This window comes from Tinamus guttatus, unplaced genomic scaffold, assembly GCF_059628265.1.
Source record: "Tinamus guttatus ecotype Peru unplaced genomic scaffold, ASM5962826v1 Tinamus_guttatus_pri_ptg000226l, whole genome shotgun sequence".
NCBI classification, from domain to species: Eukaryota; Metazoa; Chordata; class Aves; order Tinamiformes; family Tinamidae; genus Tinamus; species Tinamus guttatus.
Genome location: NW_028288760.1, coordinates 1,225,615 through 1,239,818, shown reverse-complemented (window position 1 = coordinate 1,239,818; position 14,204 = coordinate 1,225,615). Strand labels below are relative to the sequence as shown.

The following is a 14,204-nucleotide window of genomic DNA, read 5'->3' as shown; positions in this document are numbered from 1 at the left end:
TAAAGCAACATTAGCAATATTTGCTGCTGTATCCTTGAATCATGAGAATGTCTTGAGAATGTCAACTGTAGAGTAACAAGCACAAGGGAACAGCCAGAAGAGAGCAATTACAAGCTTCCAAGTAGAAGCCAAATGTGATCTCTCTGCTAAAGTTTGCAGCAGGGTTGATTATATCACATTTCAAGTGGTTATTCTATAAAGAATGTCAATTAATGTTGTATTATCTCAAGCATGGATTATTCTGCCCCTTGGCTTCACTCTGCTGCTCCAAGGAGGCTCACTGCAGCTGGAAGAAGAGCTGGACAATAAGTATGACAACATATAAAGAGTTATAAAGCTGAATGAAATGCAAGATGTATAAACAGGCCTGGCTGGTCTCTCCCCACAGGAGAGTTTGCAGTGAAAATGAAATGAAACACTTGAAGACTAAACACATATTTCAAGTGCAAAGAGAATAATGCTTTGAAGAGCCTCACAGAAAAAGAGTTGTGTAGGAGATGAGAGCAGATGTGAAGAACCACCAAAAAAAAAGAAAAAAAGAAAAAAAAAAACAGGAAAAAACAGGAGGAGGTAGGTAAGGAGAGTGCCACTTTGCACCCCTCAAGTTCAGCTCAGCAGCAAGAGCCCAAACAGCTGTCACCCTAAGCACAACTTGCCCTTGGCAAGCGATTTTCTTGTTCATTTTCTACTTTCCTACCAGGCAATGGCAAACCTGGCCTGCCCACATCTCTCCTCAGCCACAGAAAGCCCTAAGGACAGCAGCTCCAGCATAGCAGAGTGCAAAGAAAACTACCATCACCAGCTTAATAAGCCTTTACTGCAACACACAGGGGATACTTGGGCTGTTTGAAAACAATACTAAAAGGGTATTGTTTTCAAAAATACTTTTCAAATGGGATCAATTCATACTTGTCACCTCCTAGCCCAAAGACGGCTGGTTAGTTGGTGCCAGTTGTGCTGGGAGCCAGGCAAATGTGACTGTTGGGTGGGGGTCAGAGGGGAGGGAATGTCACACCTCCTACCTGCTGCTGCTGTTGCTGCTGCCTCTGGAATCGGGGGGGAAGAGACTTCTGGTATTTGTTGAATTCCTGTGCTGGGGAGGGAGCTTCTCGAAGTTCTTCCTCACTGCTGCTTTGAGTTGCTGCTGCTGTTGCTGCTGCTGCTGCTGGGGCAGGAGTCTCTTCCTCCAGGTAACCAACAGAAACATCCTGTGCGTGAAACTCTGGGGTTGCTATTGAGAAGAAAATAAACCTTGATAAGCCCTGCTCATGACAGTGCTTGTGCATATACCACCACAGCAGTGACCACACGAGACTGCACAGTCTCCTAGAATTGCTCTGATACTTAAAAGAGATTTTATCTTTGTTTTTGTAGTAAATTCCAATTCTCTTTTGCTATCAACCTTCTGTTTAAGCACTCCCCCAGTCTGCTTCCCCCTGTAACTCCTTAAACTTGCCAGCACTTAACGATAACAGGTTTACTGCATCGTGAGCAGCAGCATCTTCTTAATAGCACCATCCAACCCCAAGAATATCAAGAGGTCAGTTCCAACAAAGTATCCTCTGGCACAGCTGCCTGAACACAGATAAGGAAACTACAGAAGTTTGCACTTGTTTTAATAGAATGTGATGGGAGGAGGGAGAACGAGCCACCAACAACCTTCCATCACCAATCCAGAATACTCTGCAGCTTATCTCCCACGTGCAACTTAAGCAACCTCCACCTGCTCCCTCTCAGCAACTCCAGCACGGATCTATAACATCATCACACTAATAACAAAGAAACTTTTTACAAGATAAGGTGAGCGCTGTTTCTGTACCTCTGCGGAAAACGTGGCCGTTCTCTTGCACAGGATTCTTCTCTGTGCTTGGGGGCCTCAGCTCTTCACTCTCTGTGTGTTTCTGGGTCTCCCCACTCTTCTGAGCCAGTTTGCACTTCTGATCGAGTTGCTTCAGCTTCGCGGCACAGGCCGCCAGACGCTCTTCCCTGGCTCGCCGCTCTTCTTCCTCTCGGCGCTTCCTGGCTCGTTCAACAGCCTCAGAAATCTCAGAGTGCACAAACTTCTGTCTTAGTGGCACCTTCTCTTCTTTATCTTCGACAGACTGCTGTCTGAGGTTATTTCCCAGGGTGGGCTTCTGCAAAAGGATAAACACTGCCCAGTAAGTATGACCCAAACATCTCCTGCATCTTAAGCTTCGCTCTGCTAAGAAAATCCCCTTCCACCTTCTTCCCCTCCATTCTCATGCAAATAAAACCATCCTTCCAGTGGGGAGTTATCTTTATTTGGTTCAAGGTCTCCTTCTGCTAACTCTGTGACATACCCACTGTTCTGGACCAACTTTGATTCTCTGTCCCTAGTGGGAATACTGTGAAGGTGGATTTCTCTCCAGCTGAATATAAACAGCAATTGATTAATTCATCATTAGCTTGTTCTCAGTAAAATGCCAGCCTGAGCTCTTAAGGACAGCGATGTGTCACTCCTAGCAGCACAGCAGAACGAGCCCACCTACATGAGTTCCACCTAACCTGGTATTCGGAGGCAGAGTTCCAGCCATTCAGCTTCCTTGGAGGCTGCTGTGATTCCTGCACCTTCCGAACCGGCCGGGACAAGCCAGCTGAGTCATTCCAGTTCTTTCCTTCCTCTGAGGTGTGTTTGACATCTGCACTGTCTGCAGAGCTCAGGGGCAGCTGTTGCTGCCTTCTGGCATCCCAGTTGTTCCTGCCATATAAACAGCTTTGCTTTATGTTTGCAATTCAACAAGCATTTGCAGCTTTATTCATTAAATGGCAAAGGCAATTGATTGTAACAGAAAGGGAAGATCCAAAATAAAAAATACCAGCCCGGGACATGGGCTTTTTCCTCCCAAGATGCTCAAGGGTTAGCAAGGCCATTGTGCAGAAGCTTAAGGCGAGATCCGGAGAGGAGCAAAAAAGCCCGGCCTTCAGCTCCAAAACACACGCACATCACTGAAACCCACTCAAAAGATAGTAGGTGGAATCAATAATGTCACATTATTAGTCAGAGTGGTCAAGCCTCAACATCTGAAACAAAATTTTAAAAGATTCTAGTAAATTTTACATTTATTAAAACAACTGCTTGTTAGAATATAGCCATTTCTTACCACTTCTGTCGTCCATCTTTAAGAGCATCTTTAAGAACTTCTTCTTCTTCTTCATCTTCACTAAACTTCAGCTTCTCAGAGTAATCCACTTCATCATGAATGCCTGAATGGCAGGATTAGAGACAGAATACAGAGCTGAGAGAAAAGCAAACCAAAATGAAATAGACAAACAACAACAGAAAAAACAGGCCCTGCCTTATCCTGATAAAGCTTCTGCTTTCTCTGGCACTAAACTAGATGCTATTGGAAAACCGAACATCCAGAAAAGCACCAGCTCAGAGACTGAAAATTATGTGCTTGGTTGGGACCTATGCTGCTGACCAGCTAGGCTGATCCCAAAAGGAGTAGCCAAAAATCTAGGAATGGAGGCTGCAAATGAGAGGAGACAGCCAGCCAGTCACACTATTATCTTTCTGCTGATTGGTGTTTTCAGCTTTTAGGAGTCTTCAGATCCAGTTCCTCGAGTACAGTGTGGTGGAAGGATCAGAAGGATCCATTGTGTCATCATGTACACCAACAGCATCTTCAGCAACTGCAGAGATGACTCCCCTCGTTCTTTTGGAAGGGCAGGAGAACAGTCACCAGCATATCCTGACTATTTTGGGCTAGAGGGAGGATAAGTTGTTGCTTGCTTGCAGCTAGAGGTATTTTACCTGCCCATCCGTCATCTGCATCAGTGTCAAGTTCATCCAGGCCCTTCAGGTTCTCTGCGTTGATAATGGTGGGCCGGGGCACTCTCTCTGCTAGCTGCCGAAGCGGACGTGCTGGGCGAGACAGACCAGGCCTGTTCTCTTTTCTACAAGGAGACAAAAAGAAATGTTAGAAACAGCAAATAATAGTAAATAAAAAAAAAGGAACATAGAGCTGAGTTCAACAATGAATCACTCCCTTTCTACCACATGCTTATATACACAGCCTCCAAGTATCTGTCCCATTCTGTACATGCCTCCCACGTACCTAGTACCCACTTTCTGGGGCTACAGATCAGAGCTGCTGTCATTACGGTCTAGGATCACACGCAATCCTTGCATCCACCTGCTCTTTGGACATGCAGTGCTTTCAGTGCTGCAATATTTCAGATGCTGTAGTAGTAGGTGCAAAGTGCTGATCCTCTGGCTTAAGCCAGGCCTCCTCTGTGCCCGTCTATAGCTTCACCTACAGGACTGGATTCCTTGCCCAGACTCTTAAACAGTGAAAAGTTTATGTCCCACCCTGAACCTGCTTCTCAAGAGGACAGTCACAGCGGTCTTACCCATCCTGGTCATTCATCTGGTATTGTCTAAAAGGGACCCGGGGCTCAAGACGAAGCTGAGGAACAGGGAAAGACCCACGGTCCAGCGATGCAGGGGTCTCGGATGGCTGTTGTGGACACATCTGGAACACAACAGAGCAGAATAGCCTGTTTTCCCTCTATGCTATAGAAAGACTTAACCAGATTAGGTTACAACATGGCCACAGTAGTTGCAGCCTTGCAAGGGAAGGGCGAATGTTCCGTGTCTGCCTGGCTAACAGACCATATGCTCACGGTTATCCTGCCCAGCTCCAGAGGGAAACCAGCAACTCTCCCTCTGACTGAGCAAGGCCACATTTATTTCATTTCTCCTTGGAGCATACTAGTGCTCCAAGCAAGAACAGGGAAATGCACATCAGGGGAAACCAAAAATAGACCAAGGAAAACATCCCTGGGCTAGTCTTGGGAAATAACTGAGGGAAGGATCTGAACACCACCCATCTCGGCTGACTTCCTCAACCCACAGTCAAGTTACAAGCAAGGGGAGGGAAACATAGGCAACTTACAAAAGCAGGTAGCATGTCATGGTACGTGGGTGGCTGGTACACATTTCCCATGAACTGCGAAGCCCCTTTACGGACAGGCTGAGCTGGGCGGAGGGACGGCTCCTTCGGGTCGCTGGCGTTCCCCGAGGAGGGGGCTCCGTCTCCAGTGCCAGGGGTCTTGCTGCCCAGCTCAGCAGGGGAGGCGGCCAGAGACGTGGCAGAGGTTATATTCCTCCCACCGCCCTCCCTCCAACTGGTGACATCTGGAAAAGAGGCAATGCACAGCTTAGAGCTTGCGGATGCGGACAGTCACTTAGCCAGAATACCTCTGAGCTCGAATGACTTTGGCCAGGCCCTAATTAAACCAGAAATATGGAAATACATCAAGAACCAAGGAAAACGTTCAGATACATTTTCCTTCCCAAGACACTAGAAGCATCAGCTGTGACCAAGTAATTACTGCACTCGTGGCATCCCCACTTCTCAACAGGACCAAATTCCAACCAACAACAACTCTGCGACCCACCTCCACAATACTCACCCTGCAGAATTAGGGGTGATCTAAACCACGCACACTCAACTAGAAGCCACCTTACACCACTCACTCCTTTTTGTGCACCTCCCCCTCCCCAGGCGGGAGGATCTGCTTTCCAAGCCACCAGATTAACTCACAGAACACTGTAAACCCTCTCCCTTCCTGCAGACCATATTTAGTCCATATTTAGTTGTCTGCACTACAGAGCTCTGGCAGTAAAAATCATCAGTACATAAGAACCTACAGTCAATTTGTTAAGCAACTAGGGACATGAGGACTCATAAAAAGAGAGAACATAAATGAAGGAATGGTGTATCTTAACACTACTGCAGACTGGCTAGTTCTTCCCCTTGCCCACAAGCTCATTTATAGAGGGTTATGAGCTGAGGTAAGAAGAAAACATGCAATCACTGACTTACTCTGGGGGCGGAGGCTTGGTCCTGGCCCATACGACGGATCTAAGGCGCCCTTTTCTTTGCCAACCTTGTCCTGCTCGCCAGCTGCTTTCAGCGTCGGAAATTCCTCGGGAGAGAAGGATAACAGTCGGCTTGAGGCCCTTGAACCTGTCAAAGAAATAAGTGTGGGACTCGCAGATCTTTCCACTGTTTCAGCTCCGTCATGAGATCGGCCTGGAAACGTGCTTCCTGAAAATCTGGGCCTCCAGTATATTCAAACCTGGATTGCTATCGTATCAGCTCACATGGAAAATAAACACTCCGAGACACTGTCACCAACACGACAACACGTCCTCACCAAACACACCCACGCTCTTAGCTGAGCATCTTCATTTAAGCTCCTGTGTTCAGCAAAGTCACAGAACGAAATTTCTCAGCTTCCAATTATTTCTGTACAGTACGGAATGGAGTCTGAAGTGAGGATATAAATTTTACAACATTGCATTATAAATGATATCCTGCTATCAAATGTTTGACATTTCTACTCAGACTGCTATTCTGGTTCAGACCTCAATCCTCTGGGGAATTCTGTTGTTAAGATTTCTGGAAATATACTCAGTGAAAGACTACAGATAAACACTGAGTGCTATATAGTATACTCCACTATCCCCACTGCTTCAGCATTTTTAAGATACAGATCCCTGGCCAGATCTGGCCAGGTTCATTTCTTCGGCGAATTGTCTTGCTGAGTCATCAGACAGCCTGGAATGACAGTTTTTTGTTTGTTAAAAAGATCCCACATTGACTGTAAAATAGAATATAGCAATAATTCTCCCCGATCTATTGCAAGACAGCATTGAATAAAAGGAAATTGCTAGCATTATTGCACCACTCAATGTTAAAACACAAATGCTTGCTTTAAAAGCTGCTTTTTGGTGTTATTTGGCTAATGCTCCTTTTAAAAGGAGCATTTCAGAATTATCATGTTATAAATATCATCAACAATGACTGAAGATCCGACAAAAAAATCATCTATTTTTACACTTTCTTCTCTCAAAGAGTCAAGAATAACTGTTTTCTTTAGCAGTTTCCATTTCCTGGAACTTGAAGATAACATCTCCATAACATCCCGTGTATAACATCTACAAATACCTTGGGCAGATGAGAATATTAAGAATAGCTCTCAGATACTGCACAGCTCAGGTATTTAATACGCCAGGGTTCTGAAGTCAGTGGCATTCAAGTGTTTTCTAGGGGAGATCTCCCCACACTTTCCCTTGCAAATAAAAAAGTTATATTTTCCTCTTAAAATAACGCTGCACAATTGAATGACTGTTAAGCGCAGACATTAACAACTTGCCCTCCAATCCTAGGCTTCATCACACCGAGAAAAATGTGGTGCATCTTTTCTTCTCAAAATGTCCCTTATAGGCAGTAAATGGGCAGGAGCAGCTCAGAGCTGATCTACTAGACCACTACGTGAGGATACTCCCTCCGTACGTTTTTTTTTTAAGCAGAAATGACCCATAAAGGAACAAAAAGCAGAAGACTTTTACCTTTGTCAATAATTCTAGAAATTGTTCTGCCAGCTTGAAGGAAAAGCAATTATTCAATGCCACCACAGAACAGCTGTGAGCACAGGGTGGCCTAGTCAGCACCCTTAGTCAGATTTCTGATGCTTCTGTTATTCAATTACCTTCTAATCAAGCTGCTCTTAGCCACATACAAACTCTTTTCTTGGGCTGAGACCTCTGTATGGATAAGAGCATAACCTAGAATGAGTTTTCAGAAAATTCTGAGAACACTCTTAGAGGATCAGATTTGAAACTGACTGTACAGCAGGTCTGTATTAGCAAGTCTCAAAAAAGTACCAATTAACCAAGCGAGAAAGAGTCTTTGCACTGGCCGACAACTTCTGGCGATCACAAGTTTCTGTTTTGACATTTAGCCTTTGAGAAATATCCTCTCATTAAGGAACTCATTTAATTTATGATAAGCTTGTCCTCTCCATTTCTGCATTCTGCAGCTGTCTCGGTTCTCTAAAATCTCTCTGTTTCCTTTAATGACCTAGTGGTTTCCTGGTCTGTTCGCATTAGGACAGTGGAACTGAGCTGTTATTCTCACTGAAGTTTAAATGACAGAACTCGCTGCAGCAAGAAACTACCTCCTGTGCAGAAATGGATGCATGTCGACAACTAAAAATGCCAATTTATGTTAACATTGCCCTAGGATCCTCAGTCGAGCAGAAGACATTAGCAACACAGTGAGTCAGGGAGACTTAATGGAAAGGCCTCAGCCAAGGTGTAAACAAGCGGATCCTGCAGCATCTTCAGTGCTGCTTTTCCCCCCTGACACTAACACCCTTGGCCCAAGGACACTGTGGAAAGTCTCCCTGGATATTATTGCCACAGCCTTGCTTTTGACCAGCTCATTCAGTTAAGCTCCCCATGCTACGAACCACAGGAATGGCTACATATCTGGTCTCTCTCATGTGCGCTCATCTCTTTCCTTCTCTCTCCCAAACACACAGTCCAAGGCTGATGGAAGCTGCTTATGAGGGGACAAACACTGCCCTTCTTCAAAGCCTTCAGCTCCTGCAACTTCCTACGTCCCTGCTGCTCCCAAGCCAAGTGCATGAGCCATTCCCAGCCAGAGTGACAGCATACATTCCATTCAACCCTCAAGTGGAATTGATAAACTGAAGCTGTTGCAGTCCCCCAGCCAACACGCTACATAGATGCAAAAAAAACCCAAGGCAGCTGCATCCCATTGCCCATCAGCCAAACAGGGAGGCCAGGAGAACCGCAGGCCTCCGCTGTTCTAGGAGAAACAGGCACATAACCCAATCCCATTCCCGCTTATCATACTCACCACCTTCTTGTCCTGCTGGCTTTCCATTCAGCTGTGCCCATGACTTTGGTCCACCTGGCACTGAATTGGTACTCTGAAAACGATACAAAACACACACGAAAATGAAATCCAACAAGCCATAGATCAGTGAACTGCTTCAAGGCTTCATGACTCTTCCTCATCTACCTGGCTTCAGACCTCCAGGTCACCCAGATGACTGGGTACCGCAGGTCTCCCCAGCTTCCTGCTGAGACAGAAGCCACCTGCTCCCCACTCCAGTGCACTATAATATTTACTACAGTGGAAATCCTCCTCTTCTCTGCCCTGCCTCTGATCTCTGATCACCACCTTCACCAACTATTTCCTCTTCCTTCCTCCCTCTAACAAAGATTTCCCTTTGTTCCGTCACATTTCCCCAAATGGTCCCTCTCAATCTTCGAGATTCCTTCTGTGCTACACTCAGCTTGAAGGCTATCCTACTTTCTCATGAATGAACCACTCTTCAGGACATAGCTCTTGTCCTGGTTTCCCTGAACCTCAAGAGAATTTTTTTAGTTAAAAATGTGAAGTCAGCAGCACAGAGGGGCCAGGTCCCTGCACTCTCTGGGGAAACTTTCTTACTTGCCAGTAGTTTTTTCAGGTCCTGACACTGGCTACTTCTCCCACATGACCAGATCTCTTCTTATCAAGTCTCATCAGGTCTTTGGCTGGGAGCAAGAGCCGGATCTGTTGTCACCAAGCGACACTTGAATTAGACCCAAAATAAAATAGTTTACAAGTGCTAACCAGCCATCCCGCATTCCAGTCATTCTTTCTAGATTGAAGCTAGACTTTCCCCACAGGCTTGAAAGGTAGAGAGAAATCGTGCACAGAATTACACTGCAACGGCAGTACAGCATTCTGGGGGCAGAGTGACTTGGAGTCAAGATAGTCTATAGCAAAAAAAATTGATTATATAGGAGCTGTTCTGTGAATTATAACCTGTCAATTCCTACTTGCACAGGACAATACTGACAATTAAAGGAAAGCCTCAGGCTGCCTGGGCACAGGGGACACAGGGTGGCAGTCACGGAGACTGCTTGCGCCTACCTCCTGACTGATTGACTGTGTCGGCTTCTGTAAATTGGAGACAGATTTCTGCAAACCCTGCTGCGGCAGCGACTCCTGCAGCTGTGCACCCGTCACACTGGAACTGCAGAGAGACAGCAGAGCTGACATCAAAGGCGAAGGGAGGCAAGACGAGAGACAAACAGCTCTAGCACCAGAGCATCTGCTAAAAGAGCCAGCTAACTCGTTAGCTCAGCACTCGCTCAGACAACAGCACAACTGTAAGGTCCAAGACACAGCCCAGCAGTACGTAACTGCTGTTGCTTTCCTGACACAGCTCAAAAAAACAGCTCTGCCTACCTCTTTTGGTCTGGCTGATCCTGCTTGTTTGCCCATCCTGTACCGTCCTTGGGTACTATAATGATGTTGGGGTCGTTTCCTTTGTTCTCAGACTTCAAGCTAGGCAAGTTTGCAGGAGGTGGCATGCGCCGGGCAGCAGCAACTTTCCCAAGACTCTGTAAGCCATGTCGAGGAATAACTGGGGAGAAAGGAACGGGGCAGGTCATGGAGGGCTAGGTCCTGCTAGCACAGTAATCTCAGCACCCTGGGACTGGGTGCAATCCCAGCAGAACTGTACACTAAGCAGTGCCACTGCTGCAGTGCACGACAGAGTCGACATACAGATCATTACTTGCAGAACCTCTCCAGAGCAGCTCTTTTTCAGCAGCTGACAGGCAGCTTCCTACAACAGTGGGGAAGGAGATTTGGGCCAAAGACACAGAGGCAAAAATTCTCCCTAACTGAAAATACCCAGAATCTTTTAGCTACCTGTGCAAATACTTCTCTTCCACTGTAAAAAGCAGAATCACCTTTTGCAGCGGCGATCCAAACCCCACATTAGGAGAGGACTGGAAACAAAATCCAGGAGTCCTGAATTTGTAGGCCCTCCACCTTCAGCCACCACATCACATTTACCAACCTGGTATTTTCACTTCACGGCCAGCTTAACTGCTCAGTCTTGGTACAGCCTACAGCCCTAAGGAGGCTCTTGATCAAGTCTGCAGCCAGTGCACTTGGTAGCAAGGACACAGGCTAAATCATAGGACCAACAGTTCCCCAGTGCTTTGCCAAAATCAGTTTATATCTCTAAAATAACAGCAGCTCAGCAGCACAAAGAAGCACGGACATTTCCCTTGAAGTCCTAATGCAATACAGGGCTGGATGCATCATCAGTGCATGAAGCTCTGCAATTCAGCTGCTTCCCACTGGACGCACTGCCCAGAGGGCCAGCAGTCCCAATTAACTCTTTGATAACAGTCTTGGAAGAACCCCAAAGGAGCCCCCTAAGGCATTCCTTACCTGTAGTTCTGATAGCTTCTATTGACTTTCCTTTATACTTATCAAACAGGCTGAGAGTCGAGTACTTGCTTTTCCCATCCTTTCCCTTGGTTATTTGCCCCAAACGATCGGACATTGCGATGAAATGTCATCTAGTAAGGAAATTTCTCTGCGCCGCTCCCGATCTGCCTTTTAACAAAAGAGAACCAGGGAAATGCCATCAAACAGATTATTTAGCCTTGGGTAAGTGGTAAGTAGAACAGATACACAACTGTTTGAACTGCAGACAGATTCAGTGAACAGACATGCCATGTTACAAGACGTTAACTCCCTCCTCTTTAACCAATGGAACTTTTGTGGGACTTGAGATTCAGACACTTAATGAAATTAATTGCAGAAACAGGTTTCTGATGGCTTCCTTCTACCACTCCAGTGCTGATAGAGGTAAATTTAAATATGAGAGAATGGGACGGCCAATGTCATCCTTGCTTTAAAAGAGCAAGGCTGACACAAAGCAGGTAGGCAGAAGCATCCCTAAATGTAAATGACATGGAAAGGACCATTTCTTTGCCACACTGCAATTCATCATCAGATTTCTCACTGAAATACTACTAGCTGAGTTTTGTTACTTTTAGAACTATGGTTCCACACTGGCTACTGTTAATGATTTGTACCAGCAATTAATGCTTTGAAAGAATCACCTTAGGGTAACTGAGACACTTGTTTTTTTCGAATTCCCTTTCTCAGTCTGCTCCCTGTGAGAGTCAAGGAGTCTATAATAATGTTGAAATGAGGCAGGTTCAGCTGGACAACGAACTGCAATTAACACCCTCACTCAGAGACAAGCCAAAGTTAAAACAGGGAGAACAACACTGAAGGGAAGCGTTTACCTCAAAGAGAAAATAACCCTTGCTTCCTTTCAATAGACATGTTTTCTGTCATTTTGTAAAAGATTAATTCACTGATTTTTCCTAATCTAAAGGTTTACTCTAGCCTTTTGGTGCACAATATAGATTTCTTGTTGTAAAGTCTCTACTTCAGGCCTAAAACTGCTGGCAGTTTTATTATATCATCTGTAAGGTCCTATCTCACGGGTACAGCTCGCCGTGTTGGCGTAACGAGAGCCGATATATTGGACCTTTCACCCTTTCCGAACCTCATTCAGCTGAGAACATGCTTCAAATGCAGCCAGAAATCCCTCATCGCTCTTTCCGAAGGGGCTGTCTCTGACGAGAGGCCACAAGCATCAGTAATTCCTTATCAAACACGATTTCCAGGTAAGAGGATTAGACCATCACCATTTTACACAAAATAAGCGCAGACCACACACACGTCGGATACCGACGGCTTGAGCAGGCGCTGCCACCTGCAACCGGCCGAGCGCGACCGGTCTGAAAGCAGCTGCCAGGGGGCAAGTTTATGACCAATAAAGCTGGCACCACGGATTGAATGCCCTGCATTGCAGGGCTTAAATCACAACTGGCAGGAGCAAACAGCTCTGGAATCAGCACAGCAAGCAGTGGCGGCGGGGAAGAAAGGGAGAAGAATATTTTGTGCCGCTTGGCGATAGCAGCCATAGGAGGCTGAGGAAAAGCACCAGGCTCCATGAGAAGCCCCACAGCGACATGCGGGGCTGTAGTGTGGAGGTTTGCTGAGACCAAGGGCCCATTCAGCAATGTCTGGACACCTTTTCTTGCAGAATAGCAAACAGATCTCTGGCCTGGGTCACTCTTTGCTTAGATGGTCACTTTTTGCCAAAGTAAACAACAGCTCCTCCCTTAGTTCCCCCTGCCGCTGCCCTCACACTTAATTTTATTAGTGGGACAGACATAAAAGAGAAAGGGAGAAGAACACTGATTAGCACTGATTTGGCAAGAAAGGGGATGCTGGACTGAGAACAAGGAGTTGTTTGAACTGGCAGAGCTGTGGGGAGCTCCGGATGGCAGCGGAACAGCAGAGGATGCCGCAAACCAGCGCTTAGCTGTGCTGGCAAGAGCAGGGCCACCCTTTTTAAGGTACATTGAACAGGAGCTACCATGGGACCTGCTCCGGGTCTGCCCAGACCAAGCTGATCCTGCAGCAATCCCACACAATTCCGGGCAAGGAAACCCATGCTGAGTTTCAGGAAACCCAAAGCGACAGACAAAACCTCTTAGGTGCAACAAAAAATGAAACGTGCCATCAGCTTCAGGAGTTGACCGCTTAACAGAAAAGCCTTGAGTTCCGGAAAGTCAGTAAGCAAACAGCGAGCAGAGTAACGCTGCCACAGAGGAGCCCTGACAACCAGTTATGTAACTCGCTCTTAGCTGCATCTTGATTACATCTCCTACCGTTTAAAGGATGAGGGAGGGATAAACAATTGCTCCAGAGAACAGCTGGGGACGTGCCGAGGAAAAGCCCCTGGTCAAACCTTCAGGGACAGCCACTACTGCTGCCGGGACAAGGGGAATTGGCAGCGTACTTCGAACTCCTTCGGTGCTTTGAATCTGAAACACATCCTTGTTTGTGTTGTGTTTCTCCATCAGGACAGTCCAAAGGGGAAACCAAGCCTGCTCCAAAGGGGAAAATAAGTCCTCAGAGAGCGGAGGAGCGCTAAAGAAAGCAGGTGGTTGTTGTTTATTACAGGGAAATCCAGATCATTCTATCAGTTCTAAAGGGTTTCTCTCTGTGCTTAGAAAGGTCTTTGGGAAAATGTTTACTGCCACTTTTGGTGCGTAGCTTTGCTAAATTCCCATTCTCGGGACCAGTAACATCCTGTAACATAACAGTGCTGGAGCGCAGCATAGCTGGAGGAACCAGAATCGCTGCAGTGTGACCAGTAACGTGACCGCAACCCCATCACTCCCCGGGTTAAGGGCTCTGCTAACCCAGAATCCTTTCACCTCATCCTATCACCTTGGATTTGATGTGTGTTCTTGATCCTGCCTAACTCCCTTTTAAAGGGGGGAAGTCTCTGGATTTGGTCTCTAATCCAGAGACCACAGTGGCCCTTTGACTGTCAGAGCCAGGGGTTCACCAAGCCCAGGGAGCTCAGCCTGCAAAAAGTCATATAAAAATCTTGAGTTACTGGCACTGGTTAACAACTGAGAACCCTCGAGCTGACAACACAAAGAGAAAGACTCCTGACCAACAGGATTGTCT

General features: G+C 46.4%; 1 protein-coding gene across 6 annotated transcripts in view; it reads right to left on the bottom strand.

The window, feature by feature from the left end:
• Positions 1–14,204, bottom strand: part of PRRC2B (proline rich coiled-coil 2B) — a 45,178-nt gene that overhangs the window by 21,659 nt on the left and 9,315 nt on the right. For 5 of the 6 annotated variants that reach the window (XM_088525284.1, XM_088525287.1, XM_088525286.1 and 2 more), the window contains exons 2-13: positions 11,085–11,252; positions 10,086–10,263; positions 9,768–9,870; positions 8,700–8,772; positions 5,853–5,996; positions 4,920–5,161; positions 4,375–4,496; positions 3,776–3,918; positions 3,123–3,225; positions 2,527–2,719; positions 1,820–2,135; positions 1,023–1,231 (exon numbers count right to left, since the gene is read on the bottom strand). In XM_088525284.1, the coding sequence (XP_088381410.1) occupies positions 1,023–1,231; positions 1,820–2,135; positions 2,527–2,719; positions 3,123–3,225; positions 3,776–3,918; positions 4,375–4,496; positions 4,920–5,161; positions 5,853–5,996; positions 8,700–8,772; positions 9,768–9,870; positions 10,086–10,263; positions 11,085–11,199 (1,941 nt within the window). In that variant the 5' untranslated portion in view covers positions 11,200–11,252. The remainder of the gene's footprint in view (positions 1–1,022; positions 1,232–1,819; positions 2,136–2,526; positions 2,720–3,122; positions 3,226–3,775; positions 3,919–4,374; positions 4,497–4,919; positions 5,162–5,852; positions 5,997–8,699; positions 8,773–9,767; positions 9,871–10,085; positions 10,264–11,084; positions 11,253–14,204) is intronic. The other variant, XM_088525285.1, reaches the window with a different exon arrangement.